Genomic DNA, 17,854 nt, shown 5'->3' on the forward strand with positions numbered 1-17,854 from the left:
ATCTATAGCAAATAATTTCCATCATAGCTTGTGAATGAAATAAAGGAAGGCAGCCAGAATAAGAAAACATTTTTTAATCTCCAAACCATCGTATATAGAAGATAAAGAAGAGCCATCTCGAAAATTTGTTAAAACCCTAGCTCTAATCATGAAAAGATATCATCAGTAATGGCTAAATCCTCAAGGAAAATACGAAATGCAGCTATGGCAAGTATAATACCTCCAAAATTTGTGCCATGAGAAGGAAAATCACCTAGAAAATGACTTTAACAGCAAGGCAACAATCCTCGACAACAGAACCATGAAATGAAGTCACAGTTACAACATTATAGAACCCAGATTGTAACTTCAGCACCAAGAAAATTGCAGAATTTTATGCAATATGGAACCCATGCCATCAAAAGGAGAAAGCAAGCCATAAACCTGTAAGTCTAGAATCATGAGAAGGAGACAGAATCACGACATCCGGCCATAAAGGAGGCTCACGTCCGTCAACAATAGGTAGACCCATAAATCAGCAAGAAAACCCACGAAACTATATCAAGAATGGAGTTCATGCCAAGTTTTTTTTGCAAGTAAAACTTGTGAATATCAGAAATGGAGTCACGACATCCAAACCTCAATAAATCCACAGCCAAAGCAAGAAGGATTTAATGGCGTCCAAACAAGAAATCAACAATAGAGCCATTAAAAAACGTTTGAACCCGTGAATGAATGCTAGATGTCCATCACAACAAGAAGAAAACAATAGAAATCCGCAAGGAAGAAGCTTACATCCATCCAACAAAAACTTTAACAATAGGATCATGGCGTTCCAATAAATGAAGCAAGAAAAATACAGTCATTCCTTTCTCATGGCAGCTAGGGTTTAAAACCCTTCTTTCTCCTCATATGTTTGAATCACCAAATGAATAAAACCAAACAAGTTTTTTGCCTTTTTGCCTTTGGTCGAATTAAGCCTCATTTAATGTATTTTCGGGTCTGCCCTTAGAAGAGGATATAATATTTATTAACATATTAAAACTTTACTTGTTGAAAGTTTTATGTTAGTAAATAGTTTTTAGTTTTATTTTTGTTCTAAAAATAGAAATAGGAATTATTATTATATTAATTGATTTATCAATTAGTTAATAATAGTCTATACTTTAAACAAAAATAAAATTATTATTATTATTTGCATCAATCATGTAATTAACGTTAATAAGTTGATATTTATAAATCAATTTGTTAATGTTGTTACATCCCAATTTTTGCCCTAAAATTTTAAACTGATTATAGCCGTTGAACCCAATTTATTTCTTCATGTTCATGTGAATTTGAATTAGTTCATTATAGCCGTTGTTATAACATATTAGTTATAGCCGTTACTTATTCCTTCATGTTCATGTGAAATTGTAGTTAATTATAGCCGTTGTATTAATATTTATGATCATCTGAAATAGAGTCAGTTAATTATAGCCATTATACATATATGATGAACAAGTCAGTTATTATGATGATTTTAATCAACAATTTATAAATCTTGAATTGATGTTTTGGCGAGAATGATGTTTTAAATGATTACAGGATGAAGACTGGAGAGAGAGGGGAAGCATTTTGAAATGAGGTCATTGGAAGGGAATGGTCATAAGGTTCAATCATCAGAAGTGACAGGTTTGACCTAAAAACCACCCTGGCAAGGTTATTAGGACTTGGCAACATATTTCATGGTGGAACCGCATGAGCTGTAAGTAAAAACAATATATATTAAAACAATACAAAATAAACATAAGTTCTTACTTTTAAGAAATTATCAAATAATAATATCATTTAAATATTATTTTATTCTCTCAATTATGATCATAGGTAAATAATAATAAAGTGGCACCATTACATTAAAAATATTAATCCAACAATGTCACCTTATCATTTTGTACCTATAAACTTAATCAAGAAGATAAATCATAAAACAGATATAAATAATATTAATTATTTAAAAACTCTTCATCTTCTTTTTCTTTTCAATTTTCCCTCCTTTCTATTTCTTTCTTTTTAGCTGATTTGATAAAGAATTCGAATATGATCTTGTAACTGATGGAACCCGAAAGGTCTGGCTCGTATCTTAATATGAAATCATCAAACGTAACTCGGCATTCCTTCCTAGCTTCGACGTCCATCTTTGCTCGTCTTTTCAAGCCATTTTTACATTCAAACCTTTCAACTAGCATTCAATAATTTACAGAGGCAACAAGTGAATATTGTGCATACGGGTGAGTGCCTTGCCGCGGGTTGGAGAACGAACTCAATAACCGAGCTACATAGTCACAGGGTAGAGTCACGTAAGAATATCCAATGCATTTCATAGAAACGTTTTTCCACTCTTTCCATGTTTGGTATTTTAATATGCAATCGTCCCTGTAGCAAAGTCACACGTATATGATTTAACATTCCTCCTTGCAATTATTTAGTTTCCTTTGTGATATCAATCTATAATTAGAGCCAAGCGATTTTCTTTTTTAGTCTATCTTTTCTTTATAGTAACATAATACCATGAATGAAGCCATCTAAAATCAATATAACCTGCTAGAGATTAGTCAACTGCCATAGCAATGTTTTGGTTTCAAGTCTGATATTGTTATAATATCCGATTATGCAACTTTTTGAATTTTTCTTAAAAATCTATTCTCTTTGATAACATTTAATTATGCAAATTGATAAAAAGGTTTGATAACTGAGATGAGATAATTAACCAGAGCACCAAGGAATTCACCAGGTTAAAAGCCAAAATATGGTGAAGAAGGTGTGAAGCATATTAGTAAAGTTAATTTGAAGGCACCAAGGATTCACCAACTTGATGGTCTGATTATGGTGAGGGAGGTGTAGATGAACCTGTAAAAAGATAAAGGGATGATATCAGAAAAACAATAAATAATAAATCAATTAACACATTAGCTCATGCAAGTTCCACTTCTGAAATAAATTGTCAAAATGAGTGGTGGAGATCGGGTTGTAAACCCACATTTGAAATCCTTGGCCAAGGTGGAATTAGGCAGATTTGCCGAAACAATTGATCTTGTTGTTGTCCAGACGCTTCAATTATTTTGTCGAATAACTATTGGGACCTCAACCCACCTGGACACTCTGATGGCTAGATCAATGAACATCCCAAGCCCAACCTTAGGGTAAGGAGGTTTGTTCTATTAAATTAGAACCTGTGGGGATTAGTAATGGTCCGCAACTAGGAGGTTAAGCCTATGTCAATGCTTCTCCTCTCACCAAAGCCAGAGCTTGGACAACCAATTAAGGAAGCTTCACAAAATAATCTGTATGTTCTTTTAAACCTGTAAGTTTAGTATTTCTTTTCAAGATTGAAAGTCATATACTTTAAAGATTAGTTAATACATTGAGATAGTTAATTGATCATGTATATTTCATCTTGAATCTCTTTTCAAGTGCATTTACCATTTATTTTCGGTTAAAATCAAGAGGTAGTTAAATAATTACTTTCAGCTGAATTAGTTGTAAATATTTTTAAATTTGTAATTCTGGTAGACTAGCATTTGTAATATAGATTTAATTCAATTTAAACAATAGATTGAAAAACTGTCATGTGATCAAGACTAAATTCAGTTAGTGAGAAACCGGCTTTTACAAATGCAATAATAATAATTTAAAAAAGGGAGTTAAGGTGAGTTTCAATTTTTTTTAATGCCTAAATACAAGGGTATGAAGTTCAGTGGCTATTTTCGAACTCACAAGTCGAACTCTAGACCATGGAGTCAAACATGGATCTATTTTTTGCGGCTAAGGGCAATTTGAGTTTTCCATATAGTGATGGAGCACTTTAGTGCTATTTTTGGCGATTTATGGAGCAGTTAAGGCCAATTTTGCATGCAATTCGTTATGGGAGCCTATTTTATGCATACTTTGCATATTTTTGAGGGGTTTTACATGCTATATTTTTGGGTTGATTTTGAAATCTGAGTTAGGGTTTTATGCATGATTTTGAGGAGTTAGAGGCAATTTTTTAGTTATCTATCAGTTGGACAGGTGGTTGAGAGCAGTTTTCAGGGGCTTCTTCATTATTTGGATCAACTTTGACTTATTTTTTCTATGCATGATCTTCGAATCCAAATTAGGGTTATGAGCTCTATTTATTGTACATTCATCTCATTGTGAGAGGATCTTCTTTCAGATTTAGATTTTTGCGCATTGCAAATTTTGAGTTGATTGTAAGAGCAATTTGTAGTAGAGGTTTTTCAGCATTGCTTAAATAGATTCAGAGGTTCCTTCTCATTGATTCTCATGCAATATTATGGACTCTGTACTTTTATGTTGTGTTCTTCCTTCATTTAAGTTACATTCCTTATTGCAGGTTTGAATGTTGATATGTGTGATTACAAGTCTTTGTTTCTGTCTATTATTCTTTTTGCAGAAAATTGGTAAAACCTAGGTTTTCCTTTCGAAGCAAAAGATTATGGGTCCTTGCATAGAATCATTTTTGTAGTTGCGTGTTTGTCTGAGTATTGTGAATTAATTGTATCTTGCATAATTCATGTTGATTAGATTAAAGTTACATTCAAAATCATCGGTGTATCACCTTGTTTAGGTTAGTATTCATTATTTGTCATTCACTTCTCATCCATTATCCCACATGTAATTTAGGCTTTAGGTGATCACTATTTAGGAACCGGCCTAGCTTTCGGCATTTTAGGACAACCCACCATCCGAGAGAGTTTCCATGTTTCAACAGGATGGCTAGATTTTGCATCTTGCTATAGGCGCAATCCTAATTGATAACAGTAACATTAAAAACAATTACCATGGAAGTAGTGAGATCAACGTTAAGATATCAAATCATTTAGCAATATTTAATAACATTTTGTATTTGTGTAGGAGGTGGATGCTCATGTAAAGTCTTTGAGAAGTATTTGATATGGAGGTGCCTGCATCTGAATGAAGATACACACAGGATGAACCACTGGAGGGGATGGTGTCTCGGGGTGTGGAGAGTAAATTATACGCACCTTATCAAACGCTACAATGGTAGACAAAGGATGAAGAGCCCTCACAGATATGGAGCACAAGAATTTAATTTGTTCCACCATCGGCTAAACTATTAAAATTAAGTTTGGTCATCATTTAATGAACATGAAACATTAATCGCTTAGTTAGAGATTATACTAAAGTTTTGTGTTTATTATGGTTAGCTATTTGTTATGAAAGGAGGCGATGCCTGGAAAGACAAAAGACACCTCTTCGTCTATTATAAATTCAATATGTAAAAAGCAATTGGGAGAATTCATATTCACATTAAATTTTTACATATCTTATGCACTTTGATATATTATGTTCCTTCATTTGTAAAGGAATAAATTTTTGAACCAAACTCGTGGATTGTGGATTATTGAATAAATTCTTATGTGATTCTGGAGTCAGACTTGGATAGATCATCCGTAAGGAGTGTCTCCACTACAATTTTATTCCGGCATGATCAATAAGAAATATTTATTTTATTTGCTTGAAGCTTTAGAGTTAAAATATTATATAGTTTCATCCTTTATAATTATTATTTTTACTTTTATATATAATTTATATGATAGATAAGTGGACAAGATCAGTTATAGCATTTTAAAATCGAACATCATAGATATTGAGAAATATTTAATTGTTTCTATATCTATGTTTGGTTTGTCTCCGAACTACAAGAGTTAAAATACATTCCAGATTGTTTTAAATTTGTGTCTACATATTTGATCTATCACATCTTGATTACTAAATTGTTTATAATTGATGTGCGTAGAATTTTATAAAATCGTACGTTTTAAACTTATAATACTGACTCTATCGCCCTTCAGCACTAGTCTTTATATTTTTCATGATTCATAATCCATATGTAGGCAACTGTTTCATTTCTTTCCTTTGAGGATTTAATATATTCATATGTTGCATTAATCTATAATTATTCTTTATTTAAAACATGATCACATTCATACAATCATTTACTTTTATTCTTAATTCAATTGCGAGTTTGAAGTTTTCGACAATTCTTGCCATTTTGAAAACTTCCAATACATTCACATTCTAATCAATCTGCTATAAGTGTCTTGGATCTAAGTGTTTTGTCCAGGATCAGGTACACCTACCTTGGTTTTGCAGAGCCAGAAGCACAGGGGATTTGGATTGCATCGATCAATCCCATCAAGTTGGCCATAACCGGTTGGATATCCAAGCATCGAGCAGGCAAGGCTCGTAGGATTCCAATCTGTGGTTTTGGGAACCAACAAAATGTACCCCAATGACCTTTGAAATTGTTTTGCCTTTAGGAACTGGTGGTGGTTTTCAAATTCTATGTGGTTCTCTGTTGTACTGGCACATTCAAAAAAAATCCACAAGGTAGCAGGATCGCTGCTCTAATACCACTGTAATGACCCCTGCCTGATTTTATTATTTTATCTAATGGGGATAGTCTATTGAATAGAGATAATTCATAAATACCAACTCTAAGTACAACAACAAAAACAAGATATGAAGTTCCAATATTGCCCAAACAACTTTAAACACAAATCAACCGTTATTACAAGAACATAATAGTAGGAATGCCAGTAATCAGTCTCTTAATTGATATGAGAGTCTCTTATTATTCCAAGGTTCAAAGCATAAAGGAAGTAATTAGATTGCATGATATCTCTACTAAGATTCTAGAGAAATGAAAGCATACAAATACTAGTGACAAGGTGTTGGATGAAGTCCCACGCAAAAACATCCATCCATGCATACATGTAATGGGAATCAAGAGCCACTAATGTCTACAGGTCTTGGACACCCGCCAAGGAAATTCCGTTAGCCACGATTGTAGATTGATTTGCTTGTAGCATTCAAACCAATAGCCATGTCCCTTGGGATTTGTTGATGAAGAGATTGCTATGTCGTTTATCACCTGGGCCTTCGTAGGAGATTAACAATGGACCAAATTCGATGAGCAATGATTTATTCCTTCCTTCCACCTGCATATAAATCCTTCCGTGAATAGCAATTATCGATTAAGGAAAGAAAAACCAGATGCATGAACGGGGGTTGTGTCCCATTCATGAAAGAGAGGAGTGTCATCCTTCCTAGGAGCTTGTTGGGTGGATATTTTGCAACCAACAGTTTTGGGTAAAATCTAGTCGCAAAATAGGATGACCAACCATAGGGTGTGAGACAGAGTCTCTCCTATCTTAAAGGGAAGGCTCCCTCTTCTCACTGTTCCTTGGATCAATCAAGGTAAGCAAGAAGTTGAGAGATTTTGTAAGGGGTGTTACCAATATTCTATCCTCTTAGCTTTCAAGAAAGAATCCACTTATCTGCGAAGGTAGTAATGGGCAAGATGAAACCTCAAACTACATTTCTATCTAAAGTTGTAAACGGTGATATTGATAAACCAACACCAACTCAAAGGCTAGCTAAAAGCGTACCGGTTTGGCTCTAAGTCTTGTTTTAACCTATTATATATGAAGAACCTCTACAATTGGGGCACAAAACTTCCAGAAGTAGGGAATTGTAATTATTTTTCGTAAATTTGAGATGGTAATACAAGCTATAGTCAAAGCTCTTAGTCTATGTATTGCCACAACCACTCCTAGTCAAGCTTCAACTCGATTGCTTCTTAAATCACTAAGCTCTATTATTGAACACACAATAGTAATATGAATCAAAGACAATAGACACAAATTATAGTCAAAGCTTCTAATTTGCTCTATCACAATTGCTTCCAGTCAAAGCTTCTAATTCAATTGCTTCTTTTATTCACTTTTTTACCAAATTTTTACTACACAATCAAAGTGTGGAAGAGCTTTCTTGTATACAACAAAAGATGATTTTTACAATGCGGGGGGCACTCTTTTATACAGGCATAGGAGTTGAGAAAATGATGGAGAAAAAAGTGGGAGCAACTCAACCAACTTTGACCCAGTCTAACTAAGAGAGAAATTATTGGGTTACATGCAACTGCATGTGCAACTCGCATTACATGTAATTACACATTTTCATGTAATACATCCTCTTCAATTACAAACATGAAACAAGAAGAAGAAGAAAGCCAGAAGAGAATTGAAATAATCCTAGGGATTGTCTTGAAAGACCTTGTATTTGGCGATGCTATCCCAGATGATCACGAGATCAGAAGTTTCTATATTTTGTGCCACTGCATTCACCTTGATAACCATGGTCTTGCGTCTTTTGATAACCTCTGACTCTCTTTGATGAATTGTCCATCGTCATTTGAAAACTTGATGTGATCAAGCTTTTTCTCGTTCAAATTGGCGTGAATTCTCCTTTTGTAGATCAACACAAACTAGAGACTTTGACACTTTGAAAACCTTCTCAACGGTGTTCGGATGTAAACTTGAAACAGCTTTCCATCAGCACCTTTAACTTCTTCTTTTTTGAAGTAAAGTGCTTGGTGCATGGGAATGCATGCAAATGAAGATTGTTGATTTCCAAACATGACTTAGGGTTTTCAAGACATTATTGCATGAAAAATGACTACATGTAAGTGCAACATGTAACAAGGAATGAAAGATGAGATGAGATGCGAATGCGGATGGAGGATGAGCTTTACATGCAAGTGCGGATAACGGATGAGATGCGAAGCATGGAAAGATGCGAAAAATAGAAAAACATTTATTTGCTCATGAAGGCGTGAGGAAGGAATGAATGCAATGTGCCTTGAGGCAAAGTGAACTTTATAGACACTTTTGAGGAAAAGTTAGGTCAAAGTACATGGGAAAACATGCACATGACATTTTTGACCTTTTCAAAAAGTGACTTTAAGTCAAAAGTGGGGTTTTGAGTTGCAATTACACGTAAGGCTTTTCGTGTAATCATGTCGTGAGAGTGAATGTGGAAAGTGAGATGAGTGAAAATGGAAGCGAAAATGGGATTACATGCATGTGCAGATGGTGAATGAGATGAAAAACATGTAATCACATTTGCCGGATGAGATGCAAGGTGTTATGACATTGAAGATGGAAGTGAAACATGATGATGATTTCACATGAAGTGAAACAAGAACAAGTTCTTTCAACTTGTAACTTCTCCAAAGTGGAGAAAACCGGAAAGTAAGCACATAAAACACAAAAACTCAAAAGCAAGACATACCTTTGGAAAGTGACTCAAACATGTCAATATGCAAAGCACTTCAACACACAATCTCGAATTTAGAGTTTGGGGTAAAACCAAAAACATGAAAATGAACAATTTCTTCATTTTTAAAGGAAAAATGCACTTTTCATGGTATTGATTTCAACAAGTGGCAATCATCAAGCAATAATGTGCATAAAATCAGCAAGATAATCACAAATTAAATAGCAACAAAGAAATTTTCCACTTACATGAAGATTAAGTGCCAAAAATGGTGGAGGAAAATGTTCAAATATTGAAAATTTCTTCAAAAACACTTTGAATCTTTCAAACCTTGCAAATTTGAATGGGAGAAGGCAGCAAATGAGGCGTTTTAAGTGGAAGATGGAAAAACGTGCCCTATTCTTGCTCCAAAATCCAACATTTTTGAGTTGCATGCATATGGGACATTTTTAATTAAAATCGTGATTCTTCAAGGCATGAGATCAAAAAAATTTGGTTGTTAAACACCAAAACATGTACCAAGATGCAATGCAAACATCAAAATATGCTAAATTGATTCCTCCTTTAGCAAAACCATGGGCCAAAAACAGATTTATTTGGAGTTTTCACCAAAAATGTGTCCTTGGATAGAAAAACGTTTTTCAGCAAGATGAATCTATTTTTAATGTTGGAAAATTCATGGCTAAGCAAAAATGATCCTATTAGAGAAGATCTCATGAAAAACCATCAAGTAAATCTCTCATAATCTTCAAAATTGGGTTCTTGAAGGCTCTTTGCATGTGTTCTTTCAAAATTGGGTTTCTTGGGATCAAATACATGAGCTTTAGTGTGAATCGGATCTTTAGGAGGCAATGCATGTTTTAAAATATGCACAAGATGCAAATCGGACCTTTTAGGATAGATTGCATGTTTTAAAAACTCCCCATAAGGCAAATCGCACCTTTTGGGAGGCATGACACATTTTAAAATATGCATTTGGTTAAAATCACACCTTTTGGGAGGCATGACACATTTTAAAATATGCATTTGGCTAAAATCACACCTTTTGGGATGGATTGCATATTTTAAGTGAAAGCTCATGTTTTTGATGCAATGACACATTACACGTGAAAGCTCACATTTTTGGTGTAATGACACCAAAAAGGTCTACTTTTGATGACCTAATGCTTTTAAGTTGAACTTTATATGCAGTGACATGTAAAATGTCCACTTTTGATAACTTAAAGTGGTTAAATAAACATATATCAATTTAATGTCATTAAAATGTTACTTTAATGAGGCATAAACCATATTTACATATCATATTAAAAATATAACATATAAATATCATTTAAAAAGTAACATTTTAATGAGCATTTGATTTAAATATCAAAAATTAAATTGAACTATATAGTTAATATAGTAACTTTAAGTGAAAAAACAAAAAAAGTAACTCAACTTAAAATTATGACATAAAGTGCACTATAGTTACTTTAAGTGAAAAATTTAATGATAAAGTAACTTAAAAACATAACATAAAGTGAATTTAAGTTATATTTTTTAAAAAGTGAATGTCAAATTAAAAATATAACATGATATTTTTAATTTGTGTTGTTGCATAAAAAAAAGTCCACTTTTGAGGCCCTAAAACGGCCATATCTATTGACTGACAACTTCGATTACGCTCTAGGTTAGAGCAAATCAAAGGGGAAATAGAAAGCCACGACTTGAGAAAAATCGAAGGACTAAAAACCAACAAACGCACAGTCAAAAGCAAAGAAAAGAATGATGAAAGCCTAAAAAATCCAACATAAGCTCGACAAAAAGAAAAACAAAAAAGACTTGACGAAAGCCTTCAATAAAACAATTTGATATATGAATTGGAGTCGATTGATCGATCAACATTAAGTAATTGAATATCAAATTTAACTTAGAGAGACACAAAACTAGCTTGCAAAAGTTTCATGCTATTACCAACATTTTGTGGTCACAAAATGCAGGACAACAGAGCTCATACCTTGCATACCCATCTCAAATTTCGCTGTGAATGCCAAAAATCTCTCCGCGCAAGCACTATAGCCTCCTTCCTCATGCCGACAGCCAAGAATGAGCATTGCTAGGAACTCTCCGTGCACATAGTGACCTAAGTGTTACCTTCAACTGTGTACAAGGAAATCAATGTGGATGCCATCGTGGAGACAAGGTGGCAAGAGTCTTACTCCCAAACGGTCACCAAACAGGAAGTACATTAGTGGAAAAGTAACCGTCCAAACATTAGGCACAATTTTTACTAAATATTAATATTCCGCACCTCAATACACCCCTTGCCAGTAACTTAGGCCTATCGGGGTGGGGAAATAGGCGTAAGTGTTGTCCTAGAGTTCAAGCGATGGGGAGGAACATGACATTGAATGCATGGTCATAACAATACTCAAACATCTCTATTGCTGGATGGCAAATTTCTCCAGAACTTGATGCTTCCTTCGCAATGTCAGCTAAATCAAAGATTGCAGCAAGATGTCACATGTGTACTTCTCTCACATGTTAATCCATAATTGTATTTGTTTTTACCTGTTTCACAAATGTGTTTATCAGTATCTTATTCAAAGTCTAAAGCTGAACAGTGATAGCTGCACATCTATGTATTTATATTTTATGATTTTTACTATCTTTTGTTGTTCTGTTTATGTGTTTTGAGCTGTCAGTTTGACTTGTTTGACTTACCAAGGCTCTTTGTAAGATCCATTAAACGAAATTTTTTGGTTCAGTTTATTTTTTGGGCTAGACACAGGTCTGTTTTTTAGATATTTTTAAAAGAAAGTAATCTGTTTGATTGTATTAGTTAATAGGAACTGCCATGGCCATGCTGCAAGTTTGGTAGAAGTTTCCAGAACTTAATTTGTCCCTTGTAGTTATATATATTCTAGTTGAAAGTGGAGACTGCGCATTTAGTCTATATATCTAAGGTTGCCTTCTTACAATCTTTGTTGAAATATCTAGTATGAATGCCTTATGTTTTTTTTTTCCCTAAATTAAACATTAAATGATTTTTTATGCATCTGATATTTTGATTGTACTAAAAAGTGAATGCTGTAACATTTCCTTAATTGGTGATTTATCAAATGCTCTAAATTGATGAATTGTCTAATGGGTATCTTTTATGGGATAAATATTGTTGTGTTGCTTGAAAATGACTTTCTCCTATGTGTTTGGGTTTGTAATGTTGTCTGCTCTTTCTGGGGTTTCACTTTTCAGGCGTGTTGATGATCTACATGGTCAACTTGTTTCTTCTGTCGTAAAGTTTCTTCAACAATTCATTCAGGTTAGCATTTTGCTACTGTACCTCTATGTCAATATCTTAATGTAGTTGACATCTTGGCCATTGTACCCTAATTTACTATTGGTCTTTCAACATCTAAGCTTTACCTTTCTGTATGTTGAGGGTTGATCCTATTCCTTGAAGAATTCAATTGCTGTTGAATAATCTCTTGTTTGTTTTGTTTGCAATGTTAACTTTGATTCTTCAGTTTTGTCACTTTGCATGCAAGCATTCAATTGGGCATAAAGAAGTTTGAGAAGTTGCATCTTTTGGTTGCAGGCCAAGGAGCAGTATGGGAACGCATGCCTAAGCTTATTGGTTAGTCAAAGAATATACCTTGGCACCAATAGTATAATATAGCATCAAAATATGTTTTTTCATTCCATTTAAATAACTCTTGTTAGCAGTTCATGACTTACAAGGAAACTCAGAAACCCAAGTTTCCTCTTTTATCTGACATTGACTGTAGTTTAACCTGTGTGCAGTATGTAGGAGCTGAAGCATGTGAAAGATTTGAAAAGGATAATAAAACATTGTTTTCTCAACTGTCTCTAGAAAGAAAAAAATGTGTAGAACTGAATAAGATATTTCAGAGCCAGGTAAATACTATTCCTACAAATTACTCTGTTTCAGATCTAATTTCTCTGCAGGAAGACATTTTTACAATACCTTTGGATTTAAAATAACAAAAACAATTATCCAAAAGCATTGTGAACACTGAAAACCTCTTTATTGATAGAAAATCAAAATGAATAATTCTTTATAACATTTGTACACCAAACATGTGTTGTCTGAAGGCAATGATTTTCAGATTTTCAATTGTATGTTTAAATTCCATTCTTTCTGTCCTGGATTATTATGATAATGTACCATCCTGAGATTCTAATTATATGTACCATCCTGAGATTCTAATTATATTAAGTTACTAGGAGGATAAATTTGTCAAATATTAATCATTGTGTACAGAAAGCCTGCATAATACCAATTTGTTACATTGGAAACGGGCTCAAAATTATTGACCATTTAAAAATGGGCACCACCTCATCATCTAAAGTTGAAGGAAGTGAGTTTCCTGTACATCATATGATCATAGTTCATACTATTGAAAATTTATGATTTCACTAATTCTCTTTCTTTTTTATCTACCAAGAACCATTTTCAATCAATACTAGTCAGAAATTTATAATCTGGAACTCAAACCTTATTATATGGTAGGCATAAAACTGTTACATGACCTTTGATGGGCTTCTAAGTTGAATTTCATTCTATTCCAAAGTTATATAGATAAATTATTTGAAATAGTCCTCATCTTTCTATTTTGACATTTTGTTAGTGCTATATCTACAACATATCCAAATGCAAATCATACTCAAGGTTTGTCTTATTATTTAGCTTGCTCTGTTTCTTTTAATTTTGATCCTATTAGATGGATCGGTTTGTTTTCTTTCTTTGTTTCCAAAATTTTCACTATCCATTATCTATTTTCTGTCTCTCTGGTTTATCTTTGCTTTTCTCTGACTGCTTATATTTAGTGAAGTCTAGTTGAATCCCAGTTGCAACTGGTGTGGTCTTGTTCATTAGGAATCACCGATTTTGGCTGTTTTTAATATTTTTATCAAATCCAGGTTTTCATACCACATTCATTATCTAATTTTGGGTCCCAAGCTATTTTTGACCTACTTTAGACTAAGCATGTATCTTTGTGGTATCCAGCTTTCATTTTGATTAGACTTCATTTCATGAATTTGTTTCATCTGGGTTCTTTCTTGGATGATTTTACTTCTCTGATATGCCATTTCCTTTAATAAGTTCGTGGAGCTGGGAAATGGATATCAATTTTGGTACGAGTTGGCAAGAAAAGTATTATAGAGATTCATGTATGTTAACAATGGTGAACAAGAAGATTAACACAGTTTGTGCACTAGCTATTTGTGAATGCAGATAGCTCTATTACTTTGCCTCCATTCTTCTGTCATAAGTCTTTCTTTGAGGACACTATATAACATTATGATTTGGCAGCTCAAAGACTCAGCCTTAAAAGAAAATTTGGAGTTACGAACATGTTTGGTTGTGCAGCAGCAAAAAATGATTCAAAATGAAGCAGAAACAAGGTATTTAAATTTCAAATAATCTAAGAACTTGTTTTCACTGTTCTCACCATTCTTGTATGTGTACAACTTTTCTAACTTTGGTACATGATAATCTTTATCTTATTTGGTAGATATAGTTTGTATTTATGTACACATGTATTTCCAAGGATTATGGGGCTGAACTGTTATGATTTCACCGTCTTTATTATAGCCAGGAACTATTATCCATGTCAAGGGTAGATTAGGTTTGATGTGTTTTTTTGTATAATCAAAATGGTATCACTGCAAAATATTTCAAGGGTTATTCTGTTACTTTAATTTTGAAGTTAATCGTAGGAGCTTGAATGAAGTTTCGGCTTGAGAAACTTGAAAACAATTTCATCTTGTTTATGTGGTTCTTACATCTTATATCAAAAAGTTGACCATGGTATCTTTTTTCGATTTTCAAGGATTTTGAAGATAAGATATATTTTGTTTTAAATTTGAAGTGGAACTGTCATGAAGAGAGACAATTGGGATGCCTCTTTTCCGTGCTAAATTATCCTCATGTTTTCCAGGAAACTACATGTTTTATTCAAAAGATATTTTCTGTATTCTTATTGAAGAATTTCTTAGAGTTTAATTACAGATTGTATTCACTTTCATCATTTTATTCAGTAGTTTCTCATGATTGCAAATGTACAGATCTTCGAATCTGTCTAACAACATGCCAATTTTAAATTTATAGGAATGTGATCCAAAATTGTAATGGTTTTAATAAGTTCCTACTTTTGCATCATACTAGTAAGTTTGTGATTTGGCAAAACTTGACAGATCCAATTCTAACTCTGAAATGTAAGCTTGGTAATTTAAAGAACCTAAAATCTTCAACTCAGCAAAGAACAGTTAAACTTGGTAAAGATTGTCAAAACTTGGGAAATCTTTGTGTAGGCAATCGTCTTGGCCGTGATTTATTATTTTGAGCACCTACAAGTTGCTTGAATACCTAGCGTATTTTCAATCTATGGTTTATATGCTAGTTTGGTTTATTCTTAAGTGTTATAGGATCCCATATCACCCCTTAATAATAGTGTTTAGGGCCAATGTTCAATTGGATAGGGGAAACCCTTTTGGTAGAAGTGTTGAGGTGCTTCTATTGTCGACATGCAAAAGCAGGTTTTTTGTTGCCTTGTACCCCACTGTTGTCATTTGTGGTTGGATAATTTACCCAAGTGACATGATGACATCCATAGCATTGAGAGCCTCTTGGTCAAGGGCACCACAACTTAGTTTTTGTTAAAGGTACATTGAAGTAGATGATTATATATATTAGAAATAGGTTTTCTATAGATAGGAAGTTACCTGACCTATAGCGTATATAAGATATTAAGTCACTCTTGACATTCCTTTGTGTATGTTAATAGTGGGACCGAGTCAACACTTTTAAGATAGGATTGATTAATATTGTTCATTTGACTATTTGTGATAAGATTAAAATCCCACAATGTAATATCCATGGCCGAGAAAGCTTCAAGTAAAGAGAAAATCAGTGATGTCAAGTTGTGTTAGAAATGCTAGTAGTTGTCATTGTCAATGAGAACCTGGCACCTTCAATGGCTTCTAGTGAGCTTGGAAGCTTCTTATAGATCATATCATTTGAAAGTTGGTTCTCAAAGGTGAAGGGCTAAACAAAAGATGCTTGCAAATAAAGACATTAGGAAAAATGTCATCTCTTTGTTTTTCGTGAAACTTGAGGTGGGCATTATATATAGTCCAAAAATGATTTGTGGGTGTTTTTCACAATCAAGGCCATGTAAATGCATAAACCTTACAACTAGGATTTAGTCGGTTTATTTAGAAAATCTTGTTGAGAGAAAGGAGCTTGGGTCTATTATACACCTACCTTGAAGATGCTTGCAAATAAGACATAGGGTAAAATGTCATATATTCATTTTTCATGAAACTTGAGGTGGGTATTGTATATAGTTCAAAAATAATTTGTGGGTGTTTTTACAATCAAGGCCATGTAAGTGTGTAAACCTTTCAACTAGGATGCATGGGGTTCATCTAGATAATCTTGTTGAGAGAAAGGAGCTTGGGTCTATTGTATGACTACCTTATTTCTAATTGGAGTCTTGTTGGTACTCATATGAAACTCAATGCTGGTACTATTGACGCGAGTTTGATTCCACTACAATATGCAGAATCAAATACTTAGTATTTTAGAAAGAAACACCAAATCTCCAACTCTCTCTTGAATGAGGGTGCTCATATGCTAAAAAATATATATAGATTATGTGATCAAATGAGACAGCCTCAAGGTTTCTTCTTAATCGTGGACTTTCACTAAGTTTTACTGTGTGATATGCTGGCTATCACAAAGGGTCTTTGCTGCTCATTCAATGAACATCAACTACTTTACCTTCTTTCAATCACTTCCAACCAAAAAAATTGCAATGATAGGGGTTTAGAGAATCTAGTCTAACTTTAAGAATGTAAGACAATGTTGATGATAGGGTGAGCCTCTAACTAGTCCTTGCTTCATTGTGTCAACTAGACATAGGAGAGTGCTATCTTCTAACAATGCAACAATGATTTTCACATTGTCAGTATACCCTATAAAGAGGCAATCTAAATGAACATTTCCAATAGAAGTTAAACACTTGCAATTTAGGCCCAGACTAACCTTGCATTGTTACTTACAATCAACAAGGACCAAAAGGTATGGACACTAGCTCCACCATTAATCACCATCCAACATCTTCCATCCATCTATTTCTACCTGTATTTAACATGAAATGAAATTCTAAATGATGAAATGTAGGAACCATTGAATACTACAAGAACCATTGAATACTCCAAAGCAACACAAGTAATCCATCACGAAGACCAACAATGAATCAACAATTACTTTGATACCATTATCCCATAAACTTGATCAATTCTTTGGTGACGAGAAAATATTTCTTGATACTAAGCATTATCGAGCCTTCAACTGTGATGACATATTTCCAAAGCCTTATTTTCTCAAATTTTCTCCATCCTTGTTCTTGGAATTTTCTCATTGCCATAATTTTGTACTTGCAAACTTTATGCCTCTTTTGATTCCTTGACCTTAATCCATTAAGTGATGAAGTCTTAATGTAGGTAGAACTTTAAAAGCGAACTTCAATTTCCAAATGAAATTTAAGTTGGTGACGGTTAAGGAATCTTATCTAACTCTAAGAATGCAAGACGGTGTTGATGATGGGGTGAGCCTCTAACCAATTCTTTCTTTTCTGTGTCAACTTAGCATAGGAGGGTGCTATCTTTTACAAATGCGAGAATGGTTTTAACATTGCTGATATTCATTCAAATACCCTATGAAGGCACAATCTAAATG

The 17,854-nt window shown here is 33.6% G+C and overlaps 1 protein-coding gene and 1 long non-coding RNA gene across 6 annotated transcripts in view; one reads left to right on the top strand and one right to left on the bottom strand.

The window, feature by feature from the left end:
* The window catches only part of LOC149561881 (uncharacterized), a 79,303-nt gene that overhangs the window by 20,233 nt on the left and 41,216 nt on the right, over positions 1-17,854 (top strand). Inside the window, exons 1-5 of one of the 2 annotated variants that reach the window (XM_089825411.1) lie at positions 1,977-3,304; positions 12,340-12,406; positions 12,683-12,721; positions 12,889-13,002; positions 14,423-14,514. In XM_089825411.1, the coding sequence (XP_089681537.1) occupies positions 3,234-3,304; positions 12,340-12,406; positions 12,683-12,721; positions 12,889-13,002; positions 14,423-14,514 (383 nt within the window). In that variant the 5' untranslated portion in view covers positions 1,977-3,233. Of the gene's footprint in view, positions 1-1,976; positions 3,305-12,339; positions 12,407-12,682; positions 12,722-12,888; positions 13,003-14,422; positions 14,515-17,854 lie in introns of those variants that run through there. The other variant, XM_089825410.1, reaches the window with a different exon arrangement.
* LOC149561882 (uncharacterized) overlaps positions 1-17,854 on the bottom strand; it is a 68,335-nt gene that overhangs the window by 2,850 nt on the left and 47,631 nt on the right. For 3 of the 4 annotated variants that reach the window (XR_016363875.1, XR_016363872.1, XR_016363873.1), the window contains exon 4: positions 11,102-11,655. This is a non-coding gene — a long non-coding RNA (uncharacterized LOC149561882). The remainder of the gene's footprint in view (positions 1-11,101; positions 11,656-17,854) is intronic. The other variant, XR_016363876.1, reaches the window with a different exon arrangement.

The sequence above is a fragment of the Cupressus sempervirens genome, chromosome 4 (genome assembly GCF_028749045.1).
Source record: "Cupressus sempervirens isolate cs-2001-9-10 chromosome 4, ASM2874904v1, whole genome shotgun sequence".
Classification (NCBI taxonomy): Eukaryota; Viridiplantae; Streptophyta; class Pinopsida; order Cupressales; family Cupressaceae; genus Cupressus; species Cupressus sempervirens.